Source organism: Anabrus simplex, chromosome 3 (genome assembly GCF_040414725.1).
Source record: "Anabrus simplex isolate iqAnaSimp1 chromosome 3, ASM4041472v1, whole genome shotgun sequence".
In the NCBI taxonomy this organism is placed as follows: Eukaryota; Metazoa; Arthropoda; class Insecta; order Orthoptera; family Tettigoniidae; genus Anabrus; species Anabrus simplex.
Genome location: NC_090267.1, coordinates 493,735,564 through 493,762,623, shown reverse-complemented (window position 1 = coordinate 493,762,623; position 27,060 = coordinate 493,735,564). Strand labels below are relative to the sequence as shown.

The 27,060-nt window shown below is 38.2% G+C and overlaps 1 protein-coding gene across 2 annotated transcripts in view; it reads right to left on the bottom strand.

The window, feature by feature from the left end:
- Window positions 1–16,542: 16,542 nt before the first annotated feature.
- Window positions 16,543–27,060, bottom strand: part of LOC136866560 (1-acylglycerol-3-phosphate O-acyltransferase Pnpla3) — a 125,597-nt gene continuing 115,079 nt past the window's right edge. For both annotated transcript variants that reach the window (XM_067143641.2, XM_067143643.2), the window contains one exon: window positions 16,543–22,398. In XM_067143641.2, coding sequence (XP_066999742.2) covers window positions 22,133–22,398 — 266 coding nt within the window. In that variant the 3' untranslated portion in view covers window positions 16,543–22,132. The remainder of the gene's footprint in view (window positions 22,399–27,060) is intronic.

The window sequence follows — 27,060 nt, the reverse complement described above, 5'->3', positions numbered from 1 at the left end:
CATTCACCAACCAACTGTATGAGTGACACTTATGCACAGTTCATCACAGGGACTGGCTGTGAATGGGATGGTGTTGCCATCATTGCTTGTATCTCGGTCACTTTCATATTGGTGAAGTCAGCGAAGAAACTGAGACAGGGATCTTCAGGAATGAATTCAAAATGTACTAGTCCCCAGATATCAAAGAATACTTCGATTGTAACTTTCCCACACTTGTTGCACAAAATCTTTTTTGTCATGGCGAGGCGGGTGATTTCTATGTTGCCGTTTGGAGTGTGAATCATAGAGAAAATATCATGTCTTGTCACCTGGTATCACCTCATGCAACAGATTTGGGTCTTGTGCCACACTGTGAATTAGTTCTCCATTAACCTATCCTTGTGCCAGTCTCCTCACTTTCATCTATCCTATCCAACCTCCCTTGGTCAACTCTTGCTCTTTTCCGATCCCGACAATATTAGGTTTTAGGCCTTGGGAGTCTTTTATTTTTCACACCCTTCGTGGCCCTTGTCTTTCTTTGGCCAATACCTTCGCATTTCAAAGTGTCGGATCCCTTCCATTTTTGCTCTCTGCTTAGTGTTATATGGAGGATGGTTGCATAGTTGTACTTTCTCTTAAAACAATAATCACTACCATCTTCTCCATTAACCAGTTAGGCTTCTCAGAACAACATGCTCACATACACAGTGTAGATGAACTGTACAGAACTATGCGAAATGTCTAACACTTTGCCATGTCTGTCTACAGTCTCGTCTGAACTCTTGGCCAACTGAAGCAATCATTCCTTCCATTCTTGCCGATATTGATTTTCCTCCACGTGGATCATTGTCTGTTGAAAAGTGACCATCTGTGAAACACTTGTACCTCGCATGCACTTGAGTCCCCGATGTTGCGTCCTCGCCATATGATTGATTTATCAGAGTCAGTGTCTCAGTAAATTTCTTAGTCAGTTTCACATAGAATCTGAAATCTCTCTGCTCTTTCACAGTATCATTTTATCATGTAATCTTTGACCTGTATCGGTACGTTTCACTCCAAAAAGCTATCAGGTGCACTAACTGATTAGCTCCCTCTGTAGATCAGTGGCAGAGAATCAGCGTACAGATCCCATGATTAAGGGTTCATACCTCTGCAGATATAGGGGGATTTTTGAAAGGCAGAAGGAAGTCCATTTGACAATGTCAGCATGTAAAAGAGCAGTCTTAACACGTTTGGTGTTTACCTGACAGAATTAATTGAAAGTGAGCCTTAGATTGCTCAGCAGAGATCTGGTTTACTCTGTCATCAGAGTAAAACAAACCATGAAAATTGATGCATAGGCAGCATAGATAGTATCAAATTAAAATGCCTGTTGATGGTAGCCAAGACCATACAGTATTAGTTATTACAGTAAAACCTGCTTTTAGCAGAACCTTTATGAACTGGAAAACTGTCCATATCATAAAATTTTCATGGTCCCGCGAATTCATCATCATCATCATTTTCCAGCTCCAGATTTCCAGGTGTGGTGTACAAGCGCTTGCCACTTCTTCATGTCAAAGTATAGTTTCTGTTCCTCCAAATCCTCCCATTTGGCTTTCCTCTTGCTGACCTCCATTTTCAGTGTGTCTTTCCAGCTATTCCTTGGTCTCCCAACTGACCTCTCTCCTTTCACTTCTCTGTCAAAGTAATTCTTTGCTGATCTTGTTCCTTAAGAGAAATGACTTTCATTTTATGAGTCCGTATTGAACTTTGATTAAATTAAACTTTGCAATAGAAAGGTTCTTTTGTATTGAAAAGGGTGGAATTAACTCACTTATTATTTTTAATTTGGTTTGATCTTGTTCCGTCCATCCTCATAACATGTCCAAACCATTGCTGCCTGTGTGCTCCTAAAAACTTGGTACCGCGCAGCTGTAATACAGTATAGACCTACGGGATTAATAAAATTAGCCAAAAGATAATTAATTATAGTACAAGGTAGTGAAACTAAGGCTGTACTTTTATTCCAGTATTGCTGATATTGATGGGTATATCCATCAGTGGTTGGTGAATTTGCTTGAATCTATATCAGAAAGTCAGAAGAAAGTGACAATGAGAAGGTTGAATATAATCCCATCAAACTCAGTACCTCTAGGTTATAGAAGAGGTTATGTAATTCCATAGGCAGAATTGACAGTGAGCTGATATTGAAGGGTATTCTTTTTTTTTCTGCCAAGCATGAGATAATAAGATTCAAGCAAATTCGCCAACCACTACCGTAATGGATATAGGCTATCCTTCAAGATCAACAATACCAAAATACAAGTACAGCCTCAGTTCCACTACCTTGTATTATAATGAATTAATCTTTTGGCTAATGTTATCAATACCATATATACTGTATTAATCACATTAAATTTTCAAGCATGATGTACTATGGTATGATTTTTTTTATCACACTCCATGAACTGTGTGACTGATATATGATAATTACCTTCCTGAAAGCTGCAGGTAACAGCTAAATCTGCTCACAAGATTGTTGATTTGCAGCTTCCCTGTTGGTACATGGTAGTACTGCTGAAAGTGTCAGTCATTAGTGGCTCAAATTAAGAGTTCTGCAACTGTTAAGCCATGATCAGAAATTTGAAAGAAAAGTGAGGTGTCATTTGCATAACTGAAATTTGCTTCCAGAGGATTCCTGTGCAAAGTAAATTTTATAAATTTCTTACAACCATACATCATCATCTTCAAGCTCCAGTTTCCCAGGTGTGGAGTACAAGCGCTTGCTATTTCATCCTGTTAAAGTTTAGTTTCTGTTCCTCTATATCTTCCCACTTGGCATTCCTTTTGCTGACCTCCGATTTCACTGTCTCTGTCTATCAATTCCTTGGCCTCGCCCTTTCACTTCTCTGTCAAAATGATTCCTTGCTGTTCTCGTTCTGTCCATTGTCATAACATGTCCAAACCATTGTAGCCTGCCTCTTCCTAAAAGCTCAGTAACAGGCATTGTGATGCCAGCCTCCTTTCTATTTGCTTCATTTCTAATCTTGTCCTTCCTGGTCTTTTGGTTCATTGTTCTGGTGAATTTCATTTCTGTTGACTGGATTTTACTATTTGCCTTGTTATGCAGGGTACATGTTTCAAGTCCATATGTGAGAGATGGAATGAAGTAGGTATGAAACATGGTCAGTTTTGCTTTCTGGGGTATTTTATCATCCCAGAATAGGTTTCTCACTTGAAAATGAAATTGAGAAGATTTCTGAGTCCTGTTAAGTATTTCTTTTAATGTGTTATCTTTTGAAGTGATTCTTCCAAGGTAGCCTATTTGAAGTTAGAACCAGACTGCAATAGACTTCCCTCCAGGAAATTGTTTGAATCTGTACCTTTACTGTTGATAGTCATTTAAAGAGCTTTTGTTTTATTGATTTTTAGTCCATATTCTTTAAATTGCTATTCCAGGGATTTAGGTTCTCCTGTACGTCTGCTTCATTTTCTCCCCAGATCAGAACATCATCTGCAAATATTAGAGTGTTAGGCTCTTTGCAATGTTCTTTGTTGGATTTTATGATCCAATCCATGTCAATGATGAACAGGAGTGGTGACAAGGCACTTCCCTGCTGGACTTCTCTTTTGGTTTCAAACCAATCTGATCTTCCATCCAATATTTGGACACAGGTTAAGCACTTTTGATAGAGCATCTTTATTTTATCAATTAGGATGTCTGGCAGACCTATACCTTCTAGGTATTCCCGGATTATCTCTCTAGGCACACTGTCGTAGGCCTTCTCGATGTCCATAAAAACCATCACTAAGGTCTTAACATAGCCTATTCCCAGTGCTTCCCCGTTATCATTCTGATGGCACATATCAGGTTTGTAGTGCTTCAGTTGTTCCTGAACCCGCATTGCTCCTCCTCCAATAACGGTTCAACTATATTCCTAATTCATTTTCAAATGATCTTCTCCAAAAGTTTGATTGAGAAAGTTGAGTGATGCCCCTATAATTTCTGCATTTCTTCCCATCTTCCTTTTTATGCAGGGCAGTAGTGGCGATTGTGGGGGGGAGGGGGCAGTTGCCCCCTCACTTTATGGATAAAAGATTACATTTTTATTCCATTTTAGCCAGCTAAAACTAGGAATTATAGAAATTATTTTTAAACAAAGCAATTTGTACAAGCCCTGTTGTCTTATCGGCAATTTTTTCCCTCATCTTTTTTAATTATTAACAAAATTATTAGAGGAAATATGCACTGAATGTCGTTCGTCCCGGATAACCGATTTGTATACCGCCACAGCAAGTAGTGGACACTGCATGTGCTATGAGGAAGGGTATATTTTTTGCCAAGTTCATGGGCACTGAGGTATGGTTCACCCGCTTGCTGCGTGCATTCTTCAGTCTGGCAGTCTCTTTAGTATCTGTTAGTTTCTTAGTGTGTAGTCAAATACTAAATGATTTTATTGTATAATCACACCGTACTTTATTTAATTGTACTAAATGCATAATATTGTTTCTTTGGTGAAAGTTTTATTGTATGGTATAGTATTGAATCGACCACCTCTGTGGTGTAGTGGTTAGTGCGATTAGCTGCCACGGTTCACGCAGACAGTTCTCATCCTAATTCCTCCAGCGGCTAAATTTACCTAAGTCATCTCCTCATTTATGAGCCTAACCAAAATTATGTTGTGTGCAATAAAACTCCTGATTAACAGTCCTTCCCATTTTAACACCTGTTAAGAACACTTTCTAATCTATCTCTTCCTCATTATCTCCACTTACCTGAATATCTTCAACTCCTAGCACGCCCGGATGCACACTCTTTGCTGATCTGCCAGTTCTACTTTCTTTCTTGCATAAGCCTCATTGATACTGATGGATCTGCATTGAATTCCATTTTATTTGCCAAGTAGTTTCCAAGGTAAATGCCCAGAAAACAAAAGCAATGGATATCAACGTGAAGAGCAAACAGAAATTCATTGTCAGTGATGAAGACATTCAAGAAGTCGAAGAGTTTACATATCTTGGCAGTATGGTTACGCAGGATGGAAGAGCAGCTGCTGATGTCAAAATGAGAATCCACAAAGCAAATGTGGCATTCATACAACTCTATCCGATATGGAGGGCCAGAGAAATCTCAATGAAAACCAAACTTCGCATTTTTCGAACAAATGTAAAAACAATACTGTTACATGGTTATGAAACCGGGAAAGTTACCTCAGAGATCACTCATTAACTACAGGTATTTATAAATAGATGCTAAAGGAGAATTAAATGCATTTTTGGCCAAAAGTAATTTCAAAGGAAGATCTCTGGAAACAAACAGAAGAGCCCATTGGCATACAAATAAAGCGGAGGAAATTGAAATGGTTCGGCCACATTGCAGAAGCAGCAGGATGCAGTGGAGAGAGAGGCTCTGTTTTGGAACCCCCAAGGATAATGGAAGAGAGGTAGACCCAGAAAGTCATGGAGAGACAGTCTGATGGAGGAGGCAAAACAAGAAGGGAAGACCTTTGGAGAACTGAAGACCCTAGCTCAAAATAGGATACTTTGGTGCTCCGTTGTCAAAGCCCTATGCTCTCCAAAAGAGTAAAAGGACATAACTAAGTACGTAAGTTTAAAAGGAGTCCCTCCCCTGTCAAATAGAAGTGGGACCGAGTTGCTCTCATAGGTTCAAGGCGTGTTTAAAATATTCTGAGCTTGGTACATTCTGTGAAGCAGGATGCTGCCTTACCTACACATAGTCACAGTGAGAATCTCTCCTATAGGAGGCAGGGACCACTGGTTGATTGTATAGTTCTAGCTGCCAGAACAACAGGAGGGTCCTGGCTTGGAACATGTCAAAAATGTCCACCCCAATTCCATAGCAATGGGTATCCCAACTCTGAGGACGATTAAATTTGCCACTCAGCCATTGCCCATGGTTCACACACTAGGATATGTCTACAGTAACACTCACCATAAACCACACATTTGGACTTAACAGTTGAGGGTTATTCAAACATTTGTGTAATGTAATACTGTTTTGTAACAAAATGTGTGACATTATGTTAGCTGGCGACATTACCTTGAGAGCTGCACAAACCATGGATCTTAATGTTATGGTCCATACTTCAGATCACAGCCTGCATGGTTGCTAAGCAACATAGCATCACACATTTTATTGAAAGGCATTTATGCCCATTTGATTTTCCCAGAGGGAAATGCAATAACTTTTTAAAATATTCATTATTTTCCATTACCGAGACACAGTTTGCAGAAAATGTGCAATTAATTACTTCGTTCTACACTCTTGTTTGATCACAGGAAATGTAGTTTCATAGAAGTTATTAAATGCACAAGAGTTGTTGTTCAAGAGTACCTATGTGGAAAAACTATTTTGAAGTTTAGTTTGGGAGCCATTCTCAGCTAACAACCACTTTCTTTGGGTACACGTTTCTGATATCTGAGAACTTGGCAGCTGTTAATTTGTCATGGTAATAAAATGATGGAAATATTAAAGCTTTTTGCAGTCTGTTTGGTTAAGCTCAGCTGATTATGATCATTTTTAAAATATACACACTGTCAAAAATGAAAGTTTTGAAATTGTTTGAGAGATGATACTCATAACTTGCAGATATTAACAAGTCCTTAAACATTACATGGTTCACTCTGTTATTGTCTGCTATTATCACACAAATTTTAAGCCCTCATGTTACAACAGGCTTCACTTGCGTAGGATGTTAGGTCCTTACCTGTGATATTTACAAGAGTAAGGGATAAAGTTTGCTTCTGTCTATTAGGTCATCAGCCCAGAGGCTGGTTGGATCCTCAATTAGGACCACCAAAGGCTATGCAGTTATATGGAAACTGTAAAAAATAATGGCAGCGCCCAAATGAGGCATACTATGCAAGATGAGGAGTGAGGTAGTTTGCCATTGGTTTCCTCACTGGACCAGAAGGTGCTACTGTAGCATGACTGATCCTATGAGCAACACCTTTCATAACACTCAAACACTAGTTATGCACCAAATGTCATTACTCAGCATGACCCATACCCCAGCAGCTTCCATATTGTCACAGCCATGGATGAGATTGGGACTTCGGTAGAAGCTACACTTTGCACTGGCCTGTGCCAAGAGACAGATACAAAAAAAAAGCGAAATAAATAAAGAGGCAGTAAAGATGCCACAACAGTTTTTGCTGCTGCTGATAATTTAAGCAAACCCATTGAGCACACCTCCAGTGTAGACTGTACTCTCCTGTACATACACAAACTTGCCATTAATTAAGCCACCTATTTTTCAGTTGAATGTGGTACCATTAATGGTGGACTTTAAATAAGGTAAGTTTTCGCTGGGATTGTCAACAGCCACATGCAATGGGAAGTATAAGTGCTGAAATTTTCTGAAAATTATTTTGCTTTTGAACTTTGATAACTACTGACTCAAAAATTATAAAAAATGCATACAGCATCATGAGAACAGAATAATTTCTACCATGTTCCAACAGACAGAACTAAGTCTCGCTCTTCAGAAATATTTTGTGAGTTTTACCACAAACATACCAGTACAGTTTGTAGATCCATAACATCAACTGGAAAACTACAAATTAATCGATACTTTCTTTTTTAAAAATGTAAAATAAAGGGTGAATTGAGTTTTATGTCCAGTGCAGATTTGTTTAGTTTTTTTTACAAGTTGCTTTACGCTGCACCGACACAGATAGGTCTTACAGCGATGATGGGACGGGAAAGGATTAGGAATGGGAAGGAAGTGGCTGTGGCCTTAATTACGGTACAGCCCCAGTATTTGCCTGGTATGAAAATGGGAAACCGCGGAAAACCATCTTCAGGGCTGCCAACAGTGGGGGTTCGAACCCAATATCTCCTGAATACTGGCCGCACTTAGGCGACTGCAGGTATCAAGCTTGGTGTTTAGATCACTCTCTGAGACTTTCCCAAAAAGAGAGAATGTTTATTCAAGTTTCTGTATGATGAGCTGAAGAATCTTGGCTACTATATCATTTGTAGGTTTGCAAGACTGATGTATTATGGAGGCTGAATACAGCATGGATTAAGGAGGAGATATTTCAGTTATGCAACCTTCTTTAATGCTAAGTAGTATTGGTTACTACTTTGTGAAAGACTTGCCAGAAAAAGAAGCCCTTTTTTCTTCTGAAAAGTGTACAGGAACACTATATCACCAGTTGCAAACATCTTGTGGAGGAGAATCTACTTCTGCATATTTTCTAATACATACCTATTTTTTACAACCTAAGGAGAAAAATTAACATCACTGCTGTGTAGATATGGTAAAGGTTGCAAAGGTTCTTCCCATTGATATTTCGACTTATATTCTTCACAATAATAATATTTCAATTTATTTAGGAACAACGTCCTGTATTTACAGGCTGCCACTAAGGACAAGGTAAAACATATCAAATTTCTGTACAGATCTATTAATTGAAGAAAACTCTAAATTATAAAGAAACAGTATAATTAGTGTGGCATTCCAGAGCCGTAGCTGTAGAGGTGGTGTCTCAGGATTTTGATGGAGCCTCTGAGGACGAGGGTCGCAGTTTCAGGGATGAGCTTCTTTGGAAGTTGGAAGCGCTTCCATGTGGCAACGAAATGACGAGGTACGGTACCGCGAACTCGACCATTATTTCTATTTCCTGAAGGTGGTATTTAGATTTGTAGTAAGGGATAGTGGATTTGTATTTGTTAATCTTTTCAAGATTAACCTCCTCTGGCTGACCGCTATGGTGCTCGAATCTGACAGTTGGATCTAATATGAATCCTTGAGAGCTGCTGTCTTTAAAGGCTATGATATCAATTCTCTGCGAACTACTGTTTATGGCCAGTCCGTGTATCTCCTCGTGTACATTGAATCCCTTCTTTCTTAGTTCTTCGGCAATGAGGGATCTGATCTGGTGGTGCCGCGTGTTTCTTAGGAGTTCCCCGCGTGTGCAGAATCCCAGGACATAACCAAGAGTTTCTTTCTCTCCGTGGCAATGCCGACAGAGGTTGTCCAGGGATCTGCCTGGCACCGAGCGCACCGCAGAAACATTAGCAGTCATCTTTATAGCCTCTCTCCACTCGTTACAAGACAGTCCGGTATGATCTCGCACCCAAGAGTTTGCTGGTGTGTACTCTTTGTACAGTTGTACTCAGAGTCCTTTTTGCGGCAGTGAACACCAAGAGGTGAATTTACGTTCTCGTAGCTCTTGCCGGATCTTCTTAGTATCGTACAAGCCGTCCTTGGCGCTTATTTTCTGGATATCAGCGATTATTAGTTTTAGGCGTTCTATGCATTCCCAACTCTCCGCATGAGAATCCCTTGAAGCGACGCCGAGTGGGTGTTTAGTCTTAGGCAAGATGTTACAGGCGTTAATACATTGAAGGTAAACTTCCCAGGAGGTTTTAAAAAGAGCGAGTCCTTTGTATTTCTTTTCGGTGTACAGGATGCCATCTGGAGTATCCGTCGGTAACTGCAATATCTCTTTTGTTGCACTTTTAATCATTTTATCGCTATTGGATAAGAATTTCTGTGCGATTTTCTTGAAACTGCATGTCAGGAAAGGGTACATCAGGGTGGGACAGATTGAGGAATTCAGTACCATGAGTTTTTGGTCTTCCTTAAGCAGTGGCGACGATATTAGAAGTTGGAGCTTATTGTGAAGGTTTTTCATTACAGCAGTCTCGTCGAACACTAGAGTATCCCTGAAGGTAGTTCCAAGATAACGAATTTGTTCAAGATGAATGGAAGATATTTAAGTTTGAGAAAGTTAAGGCAAATTAAAAATCTGTAAGTTAAAAGAACCAGAAACCTCATATCAATCTAAAACTTCCATGTGGGAAAGGGAAATATCCTGAAGTAGCAGATACAATTAAGATATGTTTCACTCTATCCTCTAGGAGTGCAGATGTAGAGAGTTTTCTCTCAGATGAGCCAAGATTTGACCAATGACAAAGCATCGCCCATGTCACCAGGAATATTAAATACAAGAATAAATATTCAGGATGCTTTTAAAAATTACTGCAGTAAAACAAACCATAATTGATCTGGTCACAACGAAGCAACTGACAATGACAAGATCTGCTCACTCTTGCTACACTGCTCATCCAGAAAGGACAGAATGAGCACTAAATGAACTTGATGGAGAGGAAGAAAAGTGCATCAAACTTGGAAAAGTAAATAAGAAATGCAACTTAAATACTGAAGAATTTGAAGATTTCAAGAAACTTAAGAAATAAAAGTGAAGAAATGGCAACTAGTGACAAGCTTTTTGAAGAAGTAAAATTGAAGTTAAAGAAAGCTGTGTAATAAATGGTCTTGGCAATATAAAGGTTACTCAGGGAATGAATTTCATGGAATAATAACTTTAAAACAAGAGAAAGCTTGTATATAAAGAAGTAGAATGCATGCAGAAGAACTTAGATGGATGTCTTATCTTATAAAAAACATTTTCCAGAAAAAATAGCAATTTAATGGTTCATGGTAAACCTTTTTAGTTATTGATCTAATATTCATATTATAGTACTTCTTTTTTATTGTATTATGGTAGTATTCTGATAAAAATTAGAAATTAAGGGCAAATGACAGATTGCTGTAAGAGGTGATGTAAAGATTTTTTTGTGAAGAAGATATGCAATGTGTTTCTTTTTGTTTTATTTTAGAAAAAAATTAGTATATCAATACTGAGTGGCAGCCTTGAGTTTTGTACAGATTATTCACCCACTTCCAGACACAGGTCTGACAGTGAGCTGCTGATAAGTTTTTCCTTTCTCTGCCAAGTATGACTGCTGTTGTTTATTAAGTGACTTAAAGTGTTCTGTCTCCTGAATTTCCTCCATCATGATTTTGATACTGTTCCTTGTATGATTCTTTCAACAAACGTAAACATCACTTATATATTTCTTAACTAGCATACCTATTCTAAATTACTTAGGTATTCATAATAGGATATATTGCAGTTGATTTTGATGAGAAAGACTTTGGTAGAGGAAGGTGGTACAGTACTGTACTACAGCACCCTGAAGATAATCTCTTGCTCTAAACAGACAGTGGTACAGCCCACGAGTCTATTGTAAAAGGTCCAATCACATTAAATTTTCAAATGTAATATCTTATGTATGCCCTTATCTTATGTAGATCTCACAAAAAGCTTTACCTCATTTTCAACTTGCAACCTTCTGCCCTATGAAAGGTCAACTATAAAGCAAGTAAGTTAAAAACAATTATACCCACCAAGTTATGCACCACCTCCATCATAATGTCTAGTGATCCTTCAGAACAGTACTTCTGAGGATTTCAATTCAGGAAGAAATAAATAGTAGTTTGTATAAGTTATGCCTAAATGTGTTTATTCATGATTAAATAAAGGACCTCAAATCTGTATCAGATGTTCCTTTTTTTCTTTCTTTTCTTTTTGTGTATGTGTAGTCCATATAGGATTAATTATCAATGTTACAAATGAGAGTTTTACAGTGATGCTCATAACTTCCTACTTTTTGCATTAAAATCCTGAAAACAGTGATTGCTTAATTCTGTGTATTATTTACCTACATACTGACTATATATTTCAAAACATTCTAAACCCTTTTCTTTACAACAGGCCACAAACACATATCTCATCTAACACTGATATCACAACATTTGGGGCTGATGACCTAGATGTTAGGGCCCTTTAAACAAGCATCATCATCATCATCATATCACAACATTCCAAACTACTCATTACTAACTGAAATAACAACTGCTTTTGATCTGAAACACTCAAAGCACAATGTTCATAGTCACTTTATATGAAATGTTGCATGATGCTATACACTCACTGACATAGCTACTAGGTGTGCAGGACCACCCCTATTTAATTCACAAAAATTTAAATATTGTTGCATTAATGTTCTCAGAATTTTATAAACATTTCCTTGTTTTTCCTTCCCATTTACTTTGGTCTGAATATTCTTCCTCCATGCTCTGTCAACATGCCATGAGCAAAATAATCTCATGGTTGCAGGTCCCATGACTGCATTCCAAGCATTGTAGAAGGCTTCTGCCAAATCGGACATGAAGACCTTTGGGAATACACAACCAACCTCATTCTTAATGTAGGTGAAAAATAGAGACAATATTTCCTGGTCACTTCTATTGGAAATCAGAAATGCACAAGGAAAGCCCTGTTTCAAGTCATCCAGAACTAAAAGTGTTATTAACTCAAACCCGTAGCTATTAAGCCCATGTGTTCCATCAGTGCATATACAGTCACTACCATATTTCTTTAATATTTCACTCTGTGTACTGTTCATAATAATTAAAATAAAGTCATCACTTCTGAGGTTTGGATGCTTTTCACTGGTGGTCCCCTGAGGTTTATAGAATAATACACAGGGACTGTCACCTGAATTAACTTCATTGACCCAGGCCTCAACACTTGTACCATCCTCCTGATGTCCGACAGATTTAGAGCTCAAGTTAAAACTACGCTCAATATTATACAAATCCTGTTTTGTGATTAAATGAATTCTTTCAAGCTTTGAGTCTGTCACAGATTCGCAAATTTTGTCCAGAATAGCTTGAAAAGGAATCTGGTTGGCAATATCTGTTGCTAATGTTTTCCTCTCTACATCTGTGAGGGCAAGATGGCTTAGATCATTTTGATGACCTCTGTGAGTGGGAACATATTTTACTTCACACATTCCATTTTCGTGTTCAATTAGTCGAATACTTGCTGGACAGATCTCATCAACTTTGTTGCTTCTCTGAAGCTTCAAGTGCCTGATGCCTTTACTTTCAGACACAAAAAAGCCTGATCGATGACACACATAGTAATGTCTCTTCGTGTTATCTGTTGCAGTGTAAGAACCCCTTTTCTTTACATACTGTGAATATATTTTGCTTTCAATGTGCTGTTTCCACATAGGAAGCTTGAGAAAGAAGGTAATTTTTTTCCTCTGTCTCAGGTCCTCCAATTAAGTTTGTGTGGCACTGACGCTCATGCCGTTTTAAATTATAACTGTGCGTGAACTGTTTATCACAAAATTTACACTGGTGCGGAAGAGATGTCTCGCCCTTTAAACAAGGCACAATTTCATCTAGTTTCTCTGGATGGGCCTTAGAAACATGTTTCCTAAGATTTTTATTATGCTCATAGCTTTTATCACATTCAGAACACGAGTATTGCTTAACGTTGCTCATTATAACGCTATGTAAGTAGGCCTACCTAAACTGAAGAAAAACTAAATAAACACGCGACACGTACCGTAACTAAATACACACTATAGCTGGACACACCAAATGAAATACACTAATCCCACAGGTACAGTAACGAACACTATGCACAAGTAGATATTCGAAAATATACACACGTAATTTTCTTCTCAAACCACTCGCGTACAAAAGTACACTTTCCTGCTGTCAATCGTCACTGCCCGGTTCTCTTCGTATGTATTCGTTGTGTACCTCATCAACACTACAATAGTTCGTTCGTTCAGCAGATCTCCTACAGTTCGTTCTTTTGCATTGTCAACTCAAAGCCAGTGCGCCGTTCGGAAATCTTCGGCGTGTTCCGTAAGGGTTCGGCCGTGGTATCCAGGTGGGAGCCCGAGTACATCCCGTCAGGGGCTAACGTCGAGTCAGATCGACAGATGTTGAACTAAACTGTTGCTGTGAAGCAATGGTTATCGCTAGCGTACTGCATTAGATCATCTTAAGGCGGTCATGAAGCAATATATCTCTCGGCAAATGAGTCACCCGACCGCACTATCGCCTTCCGTGCGTGTTCCCCTGACACACGGAGCAGGTAAAAAAAAAAAAGCGACTCTGTACTTTTATGGTTTTTGGAGACTCCAAGGTGCCTCAGTTTTGTTCCGCAGGAGTTCTTTTACATGTCTGCCTTCTTTGGGCATGTGTTCTATCTGCAGTACATATCAGTAATGGTAATGTCTAAGGAAATTGTGGAGTTTTGTGCTAACCCTGCAACCGATGACTATATTACCTCCAACCACTAACCATTTCTGGAAGTTTTGAAAGCAACTTTTCATAAAATCACACAAAAGAAAATAGTTAACTAATAATTATTACATGTAATTTTATTCAGAACAAAATAAAGAAAAATATAGTAAGAAATCATACTTACCAATTTAGTGCCTTAACCCGCGAGGGGTCGCGTGCCGAGTGTAACGTCAGGAGTCGCGTACGGTAATTTCGGCCAGAAATCAATAAAACACCAAACGCTTACTTAATACACTATTTATTGTTACAATAATATATAATACTATTTAAACACAGACAAACACTTCTTGTCCGCCTCTGTGGTGTAGTGGTTAGTGTGATTAGCTGCCACCCCCAGAGGCCCGGGTTCGATTCCCGGCTCTGCCACGAAATTTGAAAAGTGGTACAAGGGCTGGAACGGGGTCCACTCAGCCTCGGGAGGTCAACTGAGTAGAGGGGGGTTCGATTCCCTCCTCAGCCATCCTGGAGGTGGTTTTCCGTGGTTTCCCACTTCTCCTCCAGGCAAATGCTGGGATGGTACCTAACTTAAGGCCACGGCCGCTTCCTTCCCTCTTCCTTGTCTATCTCTTCCAAACTTCCCATCCACCCACAAGGCCCCTGTTCAGCATAGCAGGTGAGGCTGCCTGGGCGAGGTACTGGTCATCCTCCCCAGTTGTATCCCCGACCCAGAGTCTGAAGCTCCAGGACACTGCCCTTGAGGCGGTAGAGGTGGGATCCCTCGCTGAGTCCGAGGGAAAAACCGACCCTGGAGGGTAAACAGATTACGAATGAACAAACACTTCTTAACATAATAATTATAAAAATGAGATTACCTTTTGCTGATGAAATTGAAAATAAAAATTCAAGTTCTGTTTATGGAAAATACTTTTAAAATGGTGTTTAATTTTATTTAACACACATCTAGACAACTCTACTCAACATTGAATGATAACAGTGCACTTTCCGCATTATAAATAAGTCTACACCACGAGTCGTGTATGGTTGAATAGAACAGAGACAGGTAATGTGAGGTGTCGCGTTCGAATGAAACGACCGTATAGCAAGCTTGTCACTCACTGAAGGAGTGGAGAGGGATAACAGTGGTGTGACAGAAGTGTGGATGATTCCATTGAAAGGCAGCATTCACGGAAGGATTGATCAAAATAAACAGAAATGTTTGAAACAACCGGACGCGACCCCTCACAGGTTAAGGGTGAATCAGTAAAATATTTCACAAAAGAAAAATATCTAAATAGTCTATGAAGTTCTAGGAAACACAGGGGTAACAAGAAACAGCTTTATCACTGTTATATACAAAATTTGCACCATTTTATGCTGATTAAGAATATATACATTTTTTACTGTCATGAACTGTTGTAAAGGTAAGAGAAATAAAAAAGTACTGAATAATATATGCACATCACTCCAAAACATGGATTGCTTAGTTGACCTCAAACTCAGCATCTTCAGGATGGCTTTTCTTTCTTCCTGCCTTCATAGGTCTCCAGTATCTTCTAATTTATGATAGCAGTGTTAATGGAACCCACAATAACATCCTGGGCACCACAAGTGGCTGCATGATTTTTTTCTGCAGTTGAAACAGACAGGGCATAAGCGCAGTTTCTTTCCCGGGGGGGGTGTGTGTGTGTGTACCAGCTGATGTCAGAAACATCATTTCCTTCTTCCAGAACGACACCACTACCTTCTCATCATCATCATTTCCCATTATCCAGCTGTAGCCGGGTAGGGGCAAATATTTTTCCTCTCCACTTTACACTGTGTACCCAAAGAGCTTTCTGAGACACCATATCTGTTTTATCCATATAGGCTATTGTTACGATGGGCTCACCACACCCAAAGGCATTTTATACCTACTGCCAGGTTCAAAATTAGGCCGCCCCTAACATGGAGACAGACGCCTTTTGTAGGCGCTCCTCTGGAGTACATACACTATGGGTTTTCCCCTTACGCCATCTCCACCGTACCAAAGTCCACCTTCTCACAGGTAACGTGAGGAGTCGCGTGCGAATGAAACAACCGTATAGCCAGCTTGTCACTCACTGAAGGGAGTGGAGAGGGATAACAGTGGTGTGACAGAAGTGTGGACGCGTCCATTGAAAGGTACTGAGGGGTAAGACATATAATAAACAGTATTCGCGGAAGGATTGATCAAAATAAACAGAAATGGTTGAAACGACTACTACCTTCTATGCCTTCAAAATCTAATAGAGTCAGGAATTTCACTGCTTCGAGACAGTTCACTCACTGTAGATATAAATACCATGGAAACGCACACTAGGCAACCACAACAGACAAGACGGCTGTCTGCAATATGTTCTTTTTCTGCGCTTATGCCAATCTTTTCCATGATTCTAAATTACTTTACTGATGTGTTATAATTATAAACGGACTTTCCTCTTTAAAGTGGTGTATAATATTTGATCAATAAAGGAGCGCTGACATAATGCGTCGCAATCGTGACTTTAGCGATAGAGCTACACGGAAATACGTCGCCATCATGATGTTTACCGGTTATACATTTAACAGTTCAAAGATGACTTTGAATGGGTTAAACTGAAGAGGTCAAATGCAATAGCCAATACACAACTGCTTGAAAAATAGAATTGATTTTATTTCATGAAAAATGTTCAATATATAACTCTGTTTTATGTAATACAAAAGTCATTTCATAATACTAGGAAGGTTCAATAGACTGGTGGTATTAATAGATAAAGATGGCTTTGTTTGACAGTAGAACACAGTTGATACTTATAAATTAATTTCAACTTTATACATTAATACAAGCCCAACCTTCTTCCAGGCTGAACTATACCAACTTATCTGAAGTCATTACAAAGATGATTCACACATGTGTTATTCTTTATAAGGCATCGGGGATATTGTAACACAATAAGGTGATGCAGTCCAAACATTACACTGGCCACATAAGCTTACAGATGAAGATTGATGTCATAATTACACTTGCTTAATCTGGGTAATAAAGAAAGGCTTTTTTTTTTTTCACCAGGCCAATTATTTCACATATTTGTATATGTTTGTAAGTCCACAATAGACCTTCTGAATGAACCCTCAAATTAAACTAAAGTTACACAACAAATCATAAGAATGACTAAATGATGCCATATGGTAACAAAATGCCAAATTCAAGACCTTGAACATTCCAAGTCTGGTACCATTTTCAAAGGACTAGAAGGCCTGTTTTTTTTTCTCTAATGTATGAGTAGAATAATAATGTTATTGGTTCTACATCCCACTAACTACTTTTATGGTTTACGGAGACTCCAAGGTGCCTCAATTTTGTTCCGCAGGAGTTCTTTTACATCACTGATACATGAAAAAGATAATATTGAGACTAATGTGTTATAATCAGTAATTAATTTTAGGACATAAAAAAACTTTTCCAATCTGTCAAACACACAAAATTTCAAATAGTGTGTATTTTTTAAAGGTACCGTATGTTTATAGTGTTATAATTTGTATTGAAATTTTGTGTATGATAGACTGGAAAGTTTTCTATATCCTATTTGACTAAGTTGACAGATAACAAATTGTCAATTTTAATATTTTTACCTTTATGAAACAATATATTGTTTGCTGTAATCCACCTGGCAAATCACAAACATTATTAGAGCCAAGTATAGTAATACACAGGTAAAAATAACATATCTGTAATTGCATGTGGGAGTAATGTGACCACCTTTCTGGAGCTTTGTGGGACAATCTCATACATTGAGATTTTTTAAATTGTCCAATGTAGAAAAGAGTTTGTTTTGCAAATATATTTTAAATATTTATAATTTATTGCTATCTTCATGTGTATTTTTCATAAAGGTATACGATGGTTTCAACATTAATTGATAATAGGTGAACCCATCGTAACAATTAGCTTAAAAACGAGTGATGATATATCATCAGCACCCCGACCTGGCAGGAGCTGGACAAGGGGAAATGAAAATGATGATGATTAATATGTTGCCCGTGCTGCCATCTATGCTACAAAATATACCATTTGGATATAATGAGATGCCAAACAATTTGTGTTACCAGCATTGCTTAATACAGTGGTGATGTTGGCATTGGGTACATTAAAATTCAAATTAATGCTGTAATTTTGTGAAAATGGATGCAAAAAGTGATTATGATGGCTATAGTTCCATAGGAAATAGTACTAACAAGAGGGAAACGCAATCAAGAAGTACCCATAAAATGAAGAAATGTTTATGCACTAACAAATTATAAGTGAGATGTTTATCTTTCTGTATGTTTAGACTTATTCCTGTAAAAATGTTTTCTAATAAAACATGTAAAATTAGTTCCATATAATAAAACCATTTACAGTTTCATGACAACATTTAAAAAAAAGCTTAGCTTGTCTCCAGTATGAACTGTAAATAACATTCTCTGTACATAGCAGAAAACTGCTAGAGGTGCTGATCCACCTTGTTCCACTTAACAATGTAGTGAAAGGTTACCATATGACAAAAATAATGAACATAAATTATATAAATACCATACTCAACGACATGTCAAAATGACTATAATTATAAGACCATTACAGCAAGTTTATAAAAATGGTTTTTAATACAGGGAATATTTGTACGAGGCCTGTTCAAAAAAGAACTAAACTTTGAAAATACCATGCAAATGAGAAGTCTTACTGGTTTACATTGAGTGATGTCAGTGCGTGTCAATGTTCACTTCTGTTTCAAACTAGGGAACACATTTACAGACACACAGTGGTGCAGAAGAAATTTGGCAAGTCCAAAGTAAGCACAGCAGTTTAGGTCGCATATTAAAGAGTTGTTGATATTTTTTTATATCAACTGTTTGTGCACTATGAATTCCTATTCCAGAGTCAAATGGTGAACTGCTGATTTTAGTATGAAGTCTTTACAGTGAAACCTCGATTCTCCGTTTTTCGAGGGACCATGAAAATAAAACGTACAACACGGGAAAACGGAAAATCCGGGAATGAATGAAAACCATCAACAATTTGGCTAAACATTACAAAAATTGAATATGTATAATTATAATCTTACAAAAACTCCTAAACCAAACCAAACTACAGCCCCAGTGGGACTTTGCCTGCCAAGCGACCGCTGCTCAGCCCGAAGGCCTGCAGATTACAAGGTGCGCATGGTCAGTGCGACGAATCCTCTCGGAAAATATTCCTGGCTCTGTAGATCGGGGTCGCCATCTCACCATTAGATAGCTCCACAATTAAAGGTATTCACGTAGGCTGAGTGGACCTGGAACCAGACTTATATCCAGGTAAAATTGCCTGACCTGGTCGCAATCGAACCCGGGCCCTCTGGATGAGAGGCGGGCATGTTAGACTGCGAAACCGCATTAATTACCGGTACGCGAGTTCAAAATCTCGGTACTTTACATTCAATTTTACAGGGGAATCTTCGTCAGTTTCCCGTGAAAACTTCTTTCAGTTCAGCAACTTTGATTAGGCTAGCCAAACTTCGAAAAATCTAATAACGCCAAGCCAAACGACAATCGACCACAAGTAGTTTTTAATTCTCTCATCTAATAAAATAAAGCACATTAGATACAAAAGCACCCAAAATGATGGCGAAATCCGTTCATTTCTTAATCTTTCATTGTAATTTGGTCTCCAGTTTACTGTTCGTACTCAGTTTCTGGAAATCTCGTACCGCGCAAATTAGGCCTACATCGACTTTTAAAGGTTATGTTGAACTCGAAAACATGGTTTCGAATGTAAGTATCGATTCTTAAAAGTTCTCGAATGCATTATATTCAATTCTGCGCGTCACAAATCCAATCAAATTGGAAAGATAAAAGAAATGTAAAAACTTCAGAAATTACGGTTATTCGTGTCCTTGAGGTCATCTGGAAAGCGCGCTCGCTGCACATGTCAGTACGAGTTTGAAATGATACCAACCATTTAAAATGTAACGTGCGCAAATAAAACGACTGCAGTTTTTGGTATTTTAACACGAAAACGTAACATTCCCAGTCTTACATCAGGACCTAAACGGTAATAGGCAATTCCAAGACCTCCCATGGCTTTCTTTTTCTTTTTTTTTTCTTTTTTTTTTTAATGTGGGGTGCAACATCTGTGTTGGTCTCGCTAACATATCATGTATGATAATATCAAAAGGTACTGAATTTGTGTTAAGAAGGAGCAGTTTCGATTCCTGCCTGAAAGCCCAGTTACTCTGCAGTGCCCTGAGCAAAGTGCCGGAAACCTCTTCGGCAGTATGATCGAAAAAATGTAAAATATATAAACATCTAACCCTAGACATAATATGGACGTTTTATAAGTGTGAACATATGACGAAACTCATTCCGTCTTCAAGCAGAGCTGTCGAAATGCGCCGTGTCTCCTTGCAATTGTTGTGGGCACCCTCTGCTTTATGATATTCCGAGATTCTCTAAACGATACCACCCGAATGCGATGCTAAGATGGTCTCTTATGCAAGTTCACCGCCGATCGCTTTTCTAGTAGGCCTACCGGCACAGTACTTGCTTTAATTATCGCAGTGACGGGGCGTTAACGCCAAGATCCATAAATATGCCATAGCCGTCCTTTCGTGAGATACAGTTTATTAAAAAACGATTGATCGAGGATTTGGCATTGATGGGACTGGAATTCCTGGACGGTTGATCCGGGAAAGCGTTTCTTCGAGGAACGGATAATGCGGGACTTTTACAACTTGATTTAATTACGATGCTCGCGGGACCACATAATTTGAACGCACATTGCGGGAAAATGTATTTTCCGGGAACGGATAATCGAGGTTCCACTGTAGTTGTTTGAGAGAAAAATACCAGACTTAGAAGAAACAAGTCCAGCATGACAATGCACCACCTCATTTACCTCTTGATTCATGAATTTTTCATCCCCCTTCACCTGCTCACATGACCTAGCTCCAGTAGACTATTTTTTCTATTCCCCAAACTAAAATTCACTCTGAAATAAAGAGCTCAACATGAAATTGTAGGCGATACCAAGTGTGATCTCGTCATTTGCCTTCCAAGACTGTTTCCATAAGTGGAAATGACGTTGGAAGCGTTTTATTAATAGAGGCAGCAAGAAGTTCAAAGGACACAAAACTAACAAGGCTGCAGGTAGGTCCCCTACAGAGTTATTTTCAAAGTTTGTTTATTTTTTAATAAGCCTCGTTTGTTTTTAACATGACAGGAAAATCGCATGGATAAAAGGGAACAATTTTTCAAGGTGAGAGATCCTACACGTTTTATTTCTGTATAAAGGACTAAAGTAAACTAAATGAATCCATTCTAATCGCACTCCTGAGTCTCCTAAACATGAATTGGGTATTGGCAAAATTTGCAACTACAATTAAGTTGCATTGCTAATAGCAATAATGCAATTTTGATGGTAATACTGCAGCTGCAATTAGACTTAAGATTGCTGATTTTGGATTTTTAATTTCTTAGATTATTTACTTTTAAGTTACTTATGAACATACCAATATCAGACAGCTGTTTCTACAACCACCAGTAACATAGTTTATGTGTAGGCTAAGTTTACAGTACCAGTTCTTGGAAGAAATCATCAAACAGATTGGAAATTACAGTTTTGTTCCCTGTTCCAATTTTTAAAATATGAATGACCAAGTAGTTGGTAAGTCACGATTTTGCTCAACAAAATACTTCTGTCGAGGTCTATAAAGTTGATAAACTCTAATACTATATAACAAGGTTAAAAACATGTCAGATTTGTTCACAAATAATAACAATTAACAATATATATAATATTTACAAATTTATCTATTTACATTAAGATCACAGATAAGTAAAACTATGGTAATGATGAAGATGGTGGTGACGACGATGAACAGGAAGAAGCTGAAATTGAAGTGTGATATATATTAACAATATTTACAAAGGAAGTCATTAAGTTGAAGTATTAACAAGAATAAATAGATACCAGCATGAAATCAAAATTCACTTTCAGCCATAAGAGTAGAAGGGAATTTCAGCTTCTTTTGCATGACCTGCTTCAACACTTTAAAAGAGACTGAACAATTATTTGTCCAATCGTTTTCCATAAAATATAAAATTATTTACATATATCACATCAGTTTCAAGAATGAATATCATTCTTAATAATTCAGTCTATTATTTGTTTCATCCAATGCATAGAATGAATAATGAAATGAATGCCTTAAACATAATACAGTTCTTCACTCTATGATGCTGAATGACGACTTTCTAGAGCGAGGCCGATTGTTGATGTCTAATGGTAGCTGGTCTGATTCTGGCAATGAGTCAGGGGGGTTGAAGACTGCACCTTGACGTTCAGGTGTTTTCGTTTCCTGCTGTACCAGTTCTGTATTCCATTCACTCTCAGGATCAGAGAGGATATTTCCAGAATCAAAATCAATGTAATCCTCTTCATACGAAACATCAGACAGGCCCAGGGAACTGTAACGTCTGACGTACAGATCATCTATAAGAGAAAAATACACATAATATACATGTTTTTCCTCAAGCTATCTTGTGCAACAACTTCTATTAACAGTAAAAGTTAAGACTCAAATTGTGGAAAGAGTCAGTTCATTTACATACTTAGGTCTTATTCTGAACACAATTTTATGCTGGAAAGAACATATCCCGTATAGAAGCTACGATCACTGCTGTTACAGGAGTGTTGAAAAGATTACAGGACATAGAATTAACTACACAGCAGCTTAGAAGCATTTATTTCCCGCTTATTCTCCCACATCTACTTTACACAAATGTAATTTGGGGTTCGTCCAAGAGAGAAGAAATAAATGAACTTGAAATACTTAAAAAAAAAGCCATTAATTTATAAATACAACAGCTGCCTTTGTGGATCAGTGGTAGAGTGTTGGCCTCAGGATCCCAAGATAGCGGGTTCAAACCCAGAAGAGGTAGTCTGATTTTTGAAGGGCGGAAAAAAGTTCATTCGACACTCCATGTCGTACGATGTCGGAATGTAAAAGATCTCTGGTGACACATTTGGTGTTTACCCGAAAAAAATTAATTAAATCTCAGCCATAGACGCCCAAGAGAGTTTCAGTTTACTCGGTCTGCCATCTAGTGGGCCTAGAGTAAAACGGAACATCGAAATTGACGAGCAGACAGCCAGATGGCATCAAATTGAAATGCCTGCACATGGTAGCTGAGGCCATAAGATTATTATTATTATTATTATTATTATTATTATTATTATTATTATAAATACAACTTTTTGAAACGCTCCAGTGAGATATACAGGGATGCAAACATCTTACCTGTCAGAATTCAAGAACTGGAAAAAATTCATACTACTCGTATGAATTTAAAAATGGCATGATCCCCTTAAACATAGAAATTAGGTACAGGAAAGACATTCATAACTACCAAACTAGGTCAATAGAACAGATATACACTAGCCATTGATCATGTCCTGCCACTCCTATAACAGCAGTGATCTTACATTCTATACAAGATCACTGATCATTGTAAGTACCTACGTGTTAATATAAGAAAAAATCTTCATTGGGGTAATCACATAAATGGGACTGTAGATGAAGAGTACAGATCTCTGCACATGGTTATGAGGGTATTTAGGGGTTGTAGTGAGGATGTAAGGTTCTTGAGGATCATACAAGAAAAGACAAGACAAGATAGAATATGAAATGAGGAAATAAGGAAAAACATGAGAGTGTGTAAACTTCAAGAAGAGATTAATATAGAAAAGCTAAAATGGTTTGGAGACATGATGAGAATGCCAGGAGAGAGAATACCAAAGAGAACATTCATGGATACAGAAACTGCAAAGAGGCCTAGGGGACGGCGTAGAATGAGATGGAGGAGCTCTGTTTTGGACTGTATTGCAAATAGAGGAGTCGATAGCAATAAAGTACTAGAAGAGGAGTGGTGGAAAGATCGAGTAAGGTGGAGGGCTTTGGTACACTACCCTACCCAGAGAGAATCTGGAAAAGGGAATGGATGAAGAAGAAGAGTAAGGATGTAAAGGAAAGGGCATATAAGTCTGGTATGACCCCAACTAGAGTATGGTTCCAGTTCCAGAATTACTTGATTCAAGAACTGGAAAAAATTCAAAGAAAAGCAGCTTGATTTGTTCTGGGTGATTTCCGACAAAAGAATAGCGTTATAAAAATGTTGCAAAGTTTGGGCTGGGAAGACTTGGGAGAAAGGAGACAAGCTGCTCGACTAAGTGGTATGTTACAAGTAACAATGTTACAAGCAACAAGTTACAGTGTTACAAGTGACAACTCTCATTATTGTTCCGTATTGAAGATGACAGGAAAGACATTCATAACTACCAAACTAGGTTAATAGATCAGATATACACTAGCCATTGATCATATCCTGCCACTCCATGCTTCCCATGCTTCTCCTTATTTCCTCATTTCGTATTCTATCTCGTCTTGTCTTTCCTTGTATGCTCCTCAAGAACCTTACATCCTTATTACAACCCCTAAATACCCTCATAACCATCTTGAGATTATCCTTGAGATTCTATGCCTAAGTGGTATGTTCCGAGCTGTCAGTGGAGATATGGCGTGGAATGAAATCAGTAAAGTAAGTTTGAGTGGTATCTTTAAAAGTAGGAAAGATCACAATATGAAGATAAAGTTAGAATTTAAGAGGACAAATTGGGGCAAATATTTGTTGATAGAAAGGGGAGTTAGGGATTGGAATAACTTTCCAAGGGAGATGTTCAATAAATTTCCAATTTCTTTGCAATCATTTAAGAGAAGGCTAGGAAAACAACAGATAGGGAATCTGCCACCTGGGCGACTGCCCTAAATGCAGATCAGTAGTGATTGATTGATTCATGTACGTATTTTCTTCAAGGTATGGAATAAAAAGCACAGCATATTCTGCAGAAGCATCATATAACAACTTGCCAACTAAGTTAAGGAGTATTAACACATTGGAGACCGAGCCTGAGTGTGTATCGGGGTAGGGTAACAGCGCAGACTGACCACGCCCGAGGCTAACTCGGGCCCGCATAAACACAGCCAGAACGAGAATCGGATCACTTTGTACAACCTTTAACCATTTCAAGGCGATTCTTTCACACTTTCATTTGAATGATAACACAACATACATTCCTCGTGGGCAGCTAAACCATGATCCATTATATAAAAGCCGCCCTTTCTTTGACAGTCTTGTTCATACATTTTGCTCTTCTTACGTTCCATACTCTAAACTAACAGTTGATGAAGGAATATGTGGTTTTCGTGGTCGAATTCAATTCAAAGTGTACATGAAAAACAAGCCCGAAAAATATCGTATAAAGTTATTAGTTGTTTGCGATGCTTTTTCAGGGTATGTTTTGAAAATGGAACTCTATTCTGGGAAAGGTGCTGTAGGTGCTGCATTATTCGACTTCTTACAAGACTACTAGCAAACTACTGTACTTAGACAAAGGCCATACTGTTTACATGGACAGGTATTATAACTCCCCTGCAGTTTTTAACTTTGTATGGGGAAGAAAGACTAAAGCTGTAGGAACCTGTATATGCCCAACAGAAGCGGAAGGACACAAGGGACGTCTTGCTTTTGTCGACTTGTAACAAGGCGACCTCGTCTGATGTTGTTGTTCGCACAAGAGAGGGCCCCAAAATTAAATCTAAACCAGAGGCTATCCTTGATTACAACGTGAATAAAACAAGGGTAGACAGGAGTGATCAGATGATAGCATATTATCCCTTTGGAAGAAAGCAACTGAAATGGTGAAAAAGTTGTTCTTCCATATGTTTGTTATGGCAATCACAAATGCATTTGTGTTGTACTGGGTAATCCAGGATGTGGAAAGCAGAAAAGATTGCCACCTACAACAGTTAACAGTTGAGTTAGGTGAAACTCTTTTAGCAAAATCTGGAACATATGTCCACCAGCAATCAGGATCAAGTACAGCCTCCAACAGAAAAGAAAGCACATCCAATGTGCACTTACAACGTCTGTGCAGATAAAGGAAAAGCAGAAAATGGGAAAGTAATGAGAAAAGAGAAATGCTGGTGGTATCCAATGTGTTCTGTAGCACTTTGTATCCCTGAATGCTTCAAACCATTCCACACTCAAGACTTTTTTGTTGTTGCTGTTGTAAAAGGCATACCGTTGGAAAATGTGTAATGTGAAAAGTATTCAGTATATCTTAATGGAACTTTTTAATCTGTAAAATAGACAATTTTTAGATTATATAAATGTGTTACAATTGCAACCTACCTACTATTTTCTACATTTTTTTAAAAGCCTTCAAAATATGGTAGTCTGCCTGCCCATGTGCCACCTTAAGACATGGTCCCCAATGTGTTAAAAACATTTCACTATTTTATAAACATTTTTGCCATTAACTGTAAAGCCCTCAAGCTAATTGCTCATTGGAACAATACTCAGAAAGAAAGAAAGAATGAATGAATGAATGAATGAATAACATACAGTAACATAACAGATAGAAATGAGCTTGTTGAGAAGAATGGATGTAGAAGAATTGGAAATGATGCAGAGAACCTATCTATTTGATATAAGAATGTATGAAGATGGTGGAGATAGGACAAAGACTCTAGGCCAATTGCAGAAACGATATTTAGATTATAGACATGATATAGACTTTTGGGCTTATACCGTGTCAAGAAAATAAGGTGAAATTCTTTACATTTCGCAGAGAACTGTGCTTAACTTGTTTAAGAAGCCTTTCTCGTGGACAGTCGAGATTTTCTTCTGATGACTCAGAGCATCGAAACGTAAAGAATTTCACCTTGTTTTCTTGACACGGCATAAGCCCAAAGGCCTATATCATGTCTATAAGCATGGGCCGTGAAAGCATCAATTGCAACGATATTTAGATTATGTTTATGGTTAAACAATATCGAAGTATGGCTGCCATAATGCAAAGACGTTATTTATCACTTAGAGACTATCTAAAACCAGTGTTCAATCGATCATACTTAAACACTGCCGAGAACACTGTTTAACCTCATATTTTAGGAGTGAATCACAGTCAGAAGTTATGTACCATGAAACATATGACACTAGGGACAGTCCGGTAACTGTCAACTTGACTACAATCCTTGGCAACCGATATATTTTATTATACAGTTGAACCTGACTTATACGTATATCAAGGGGA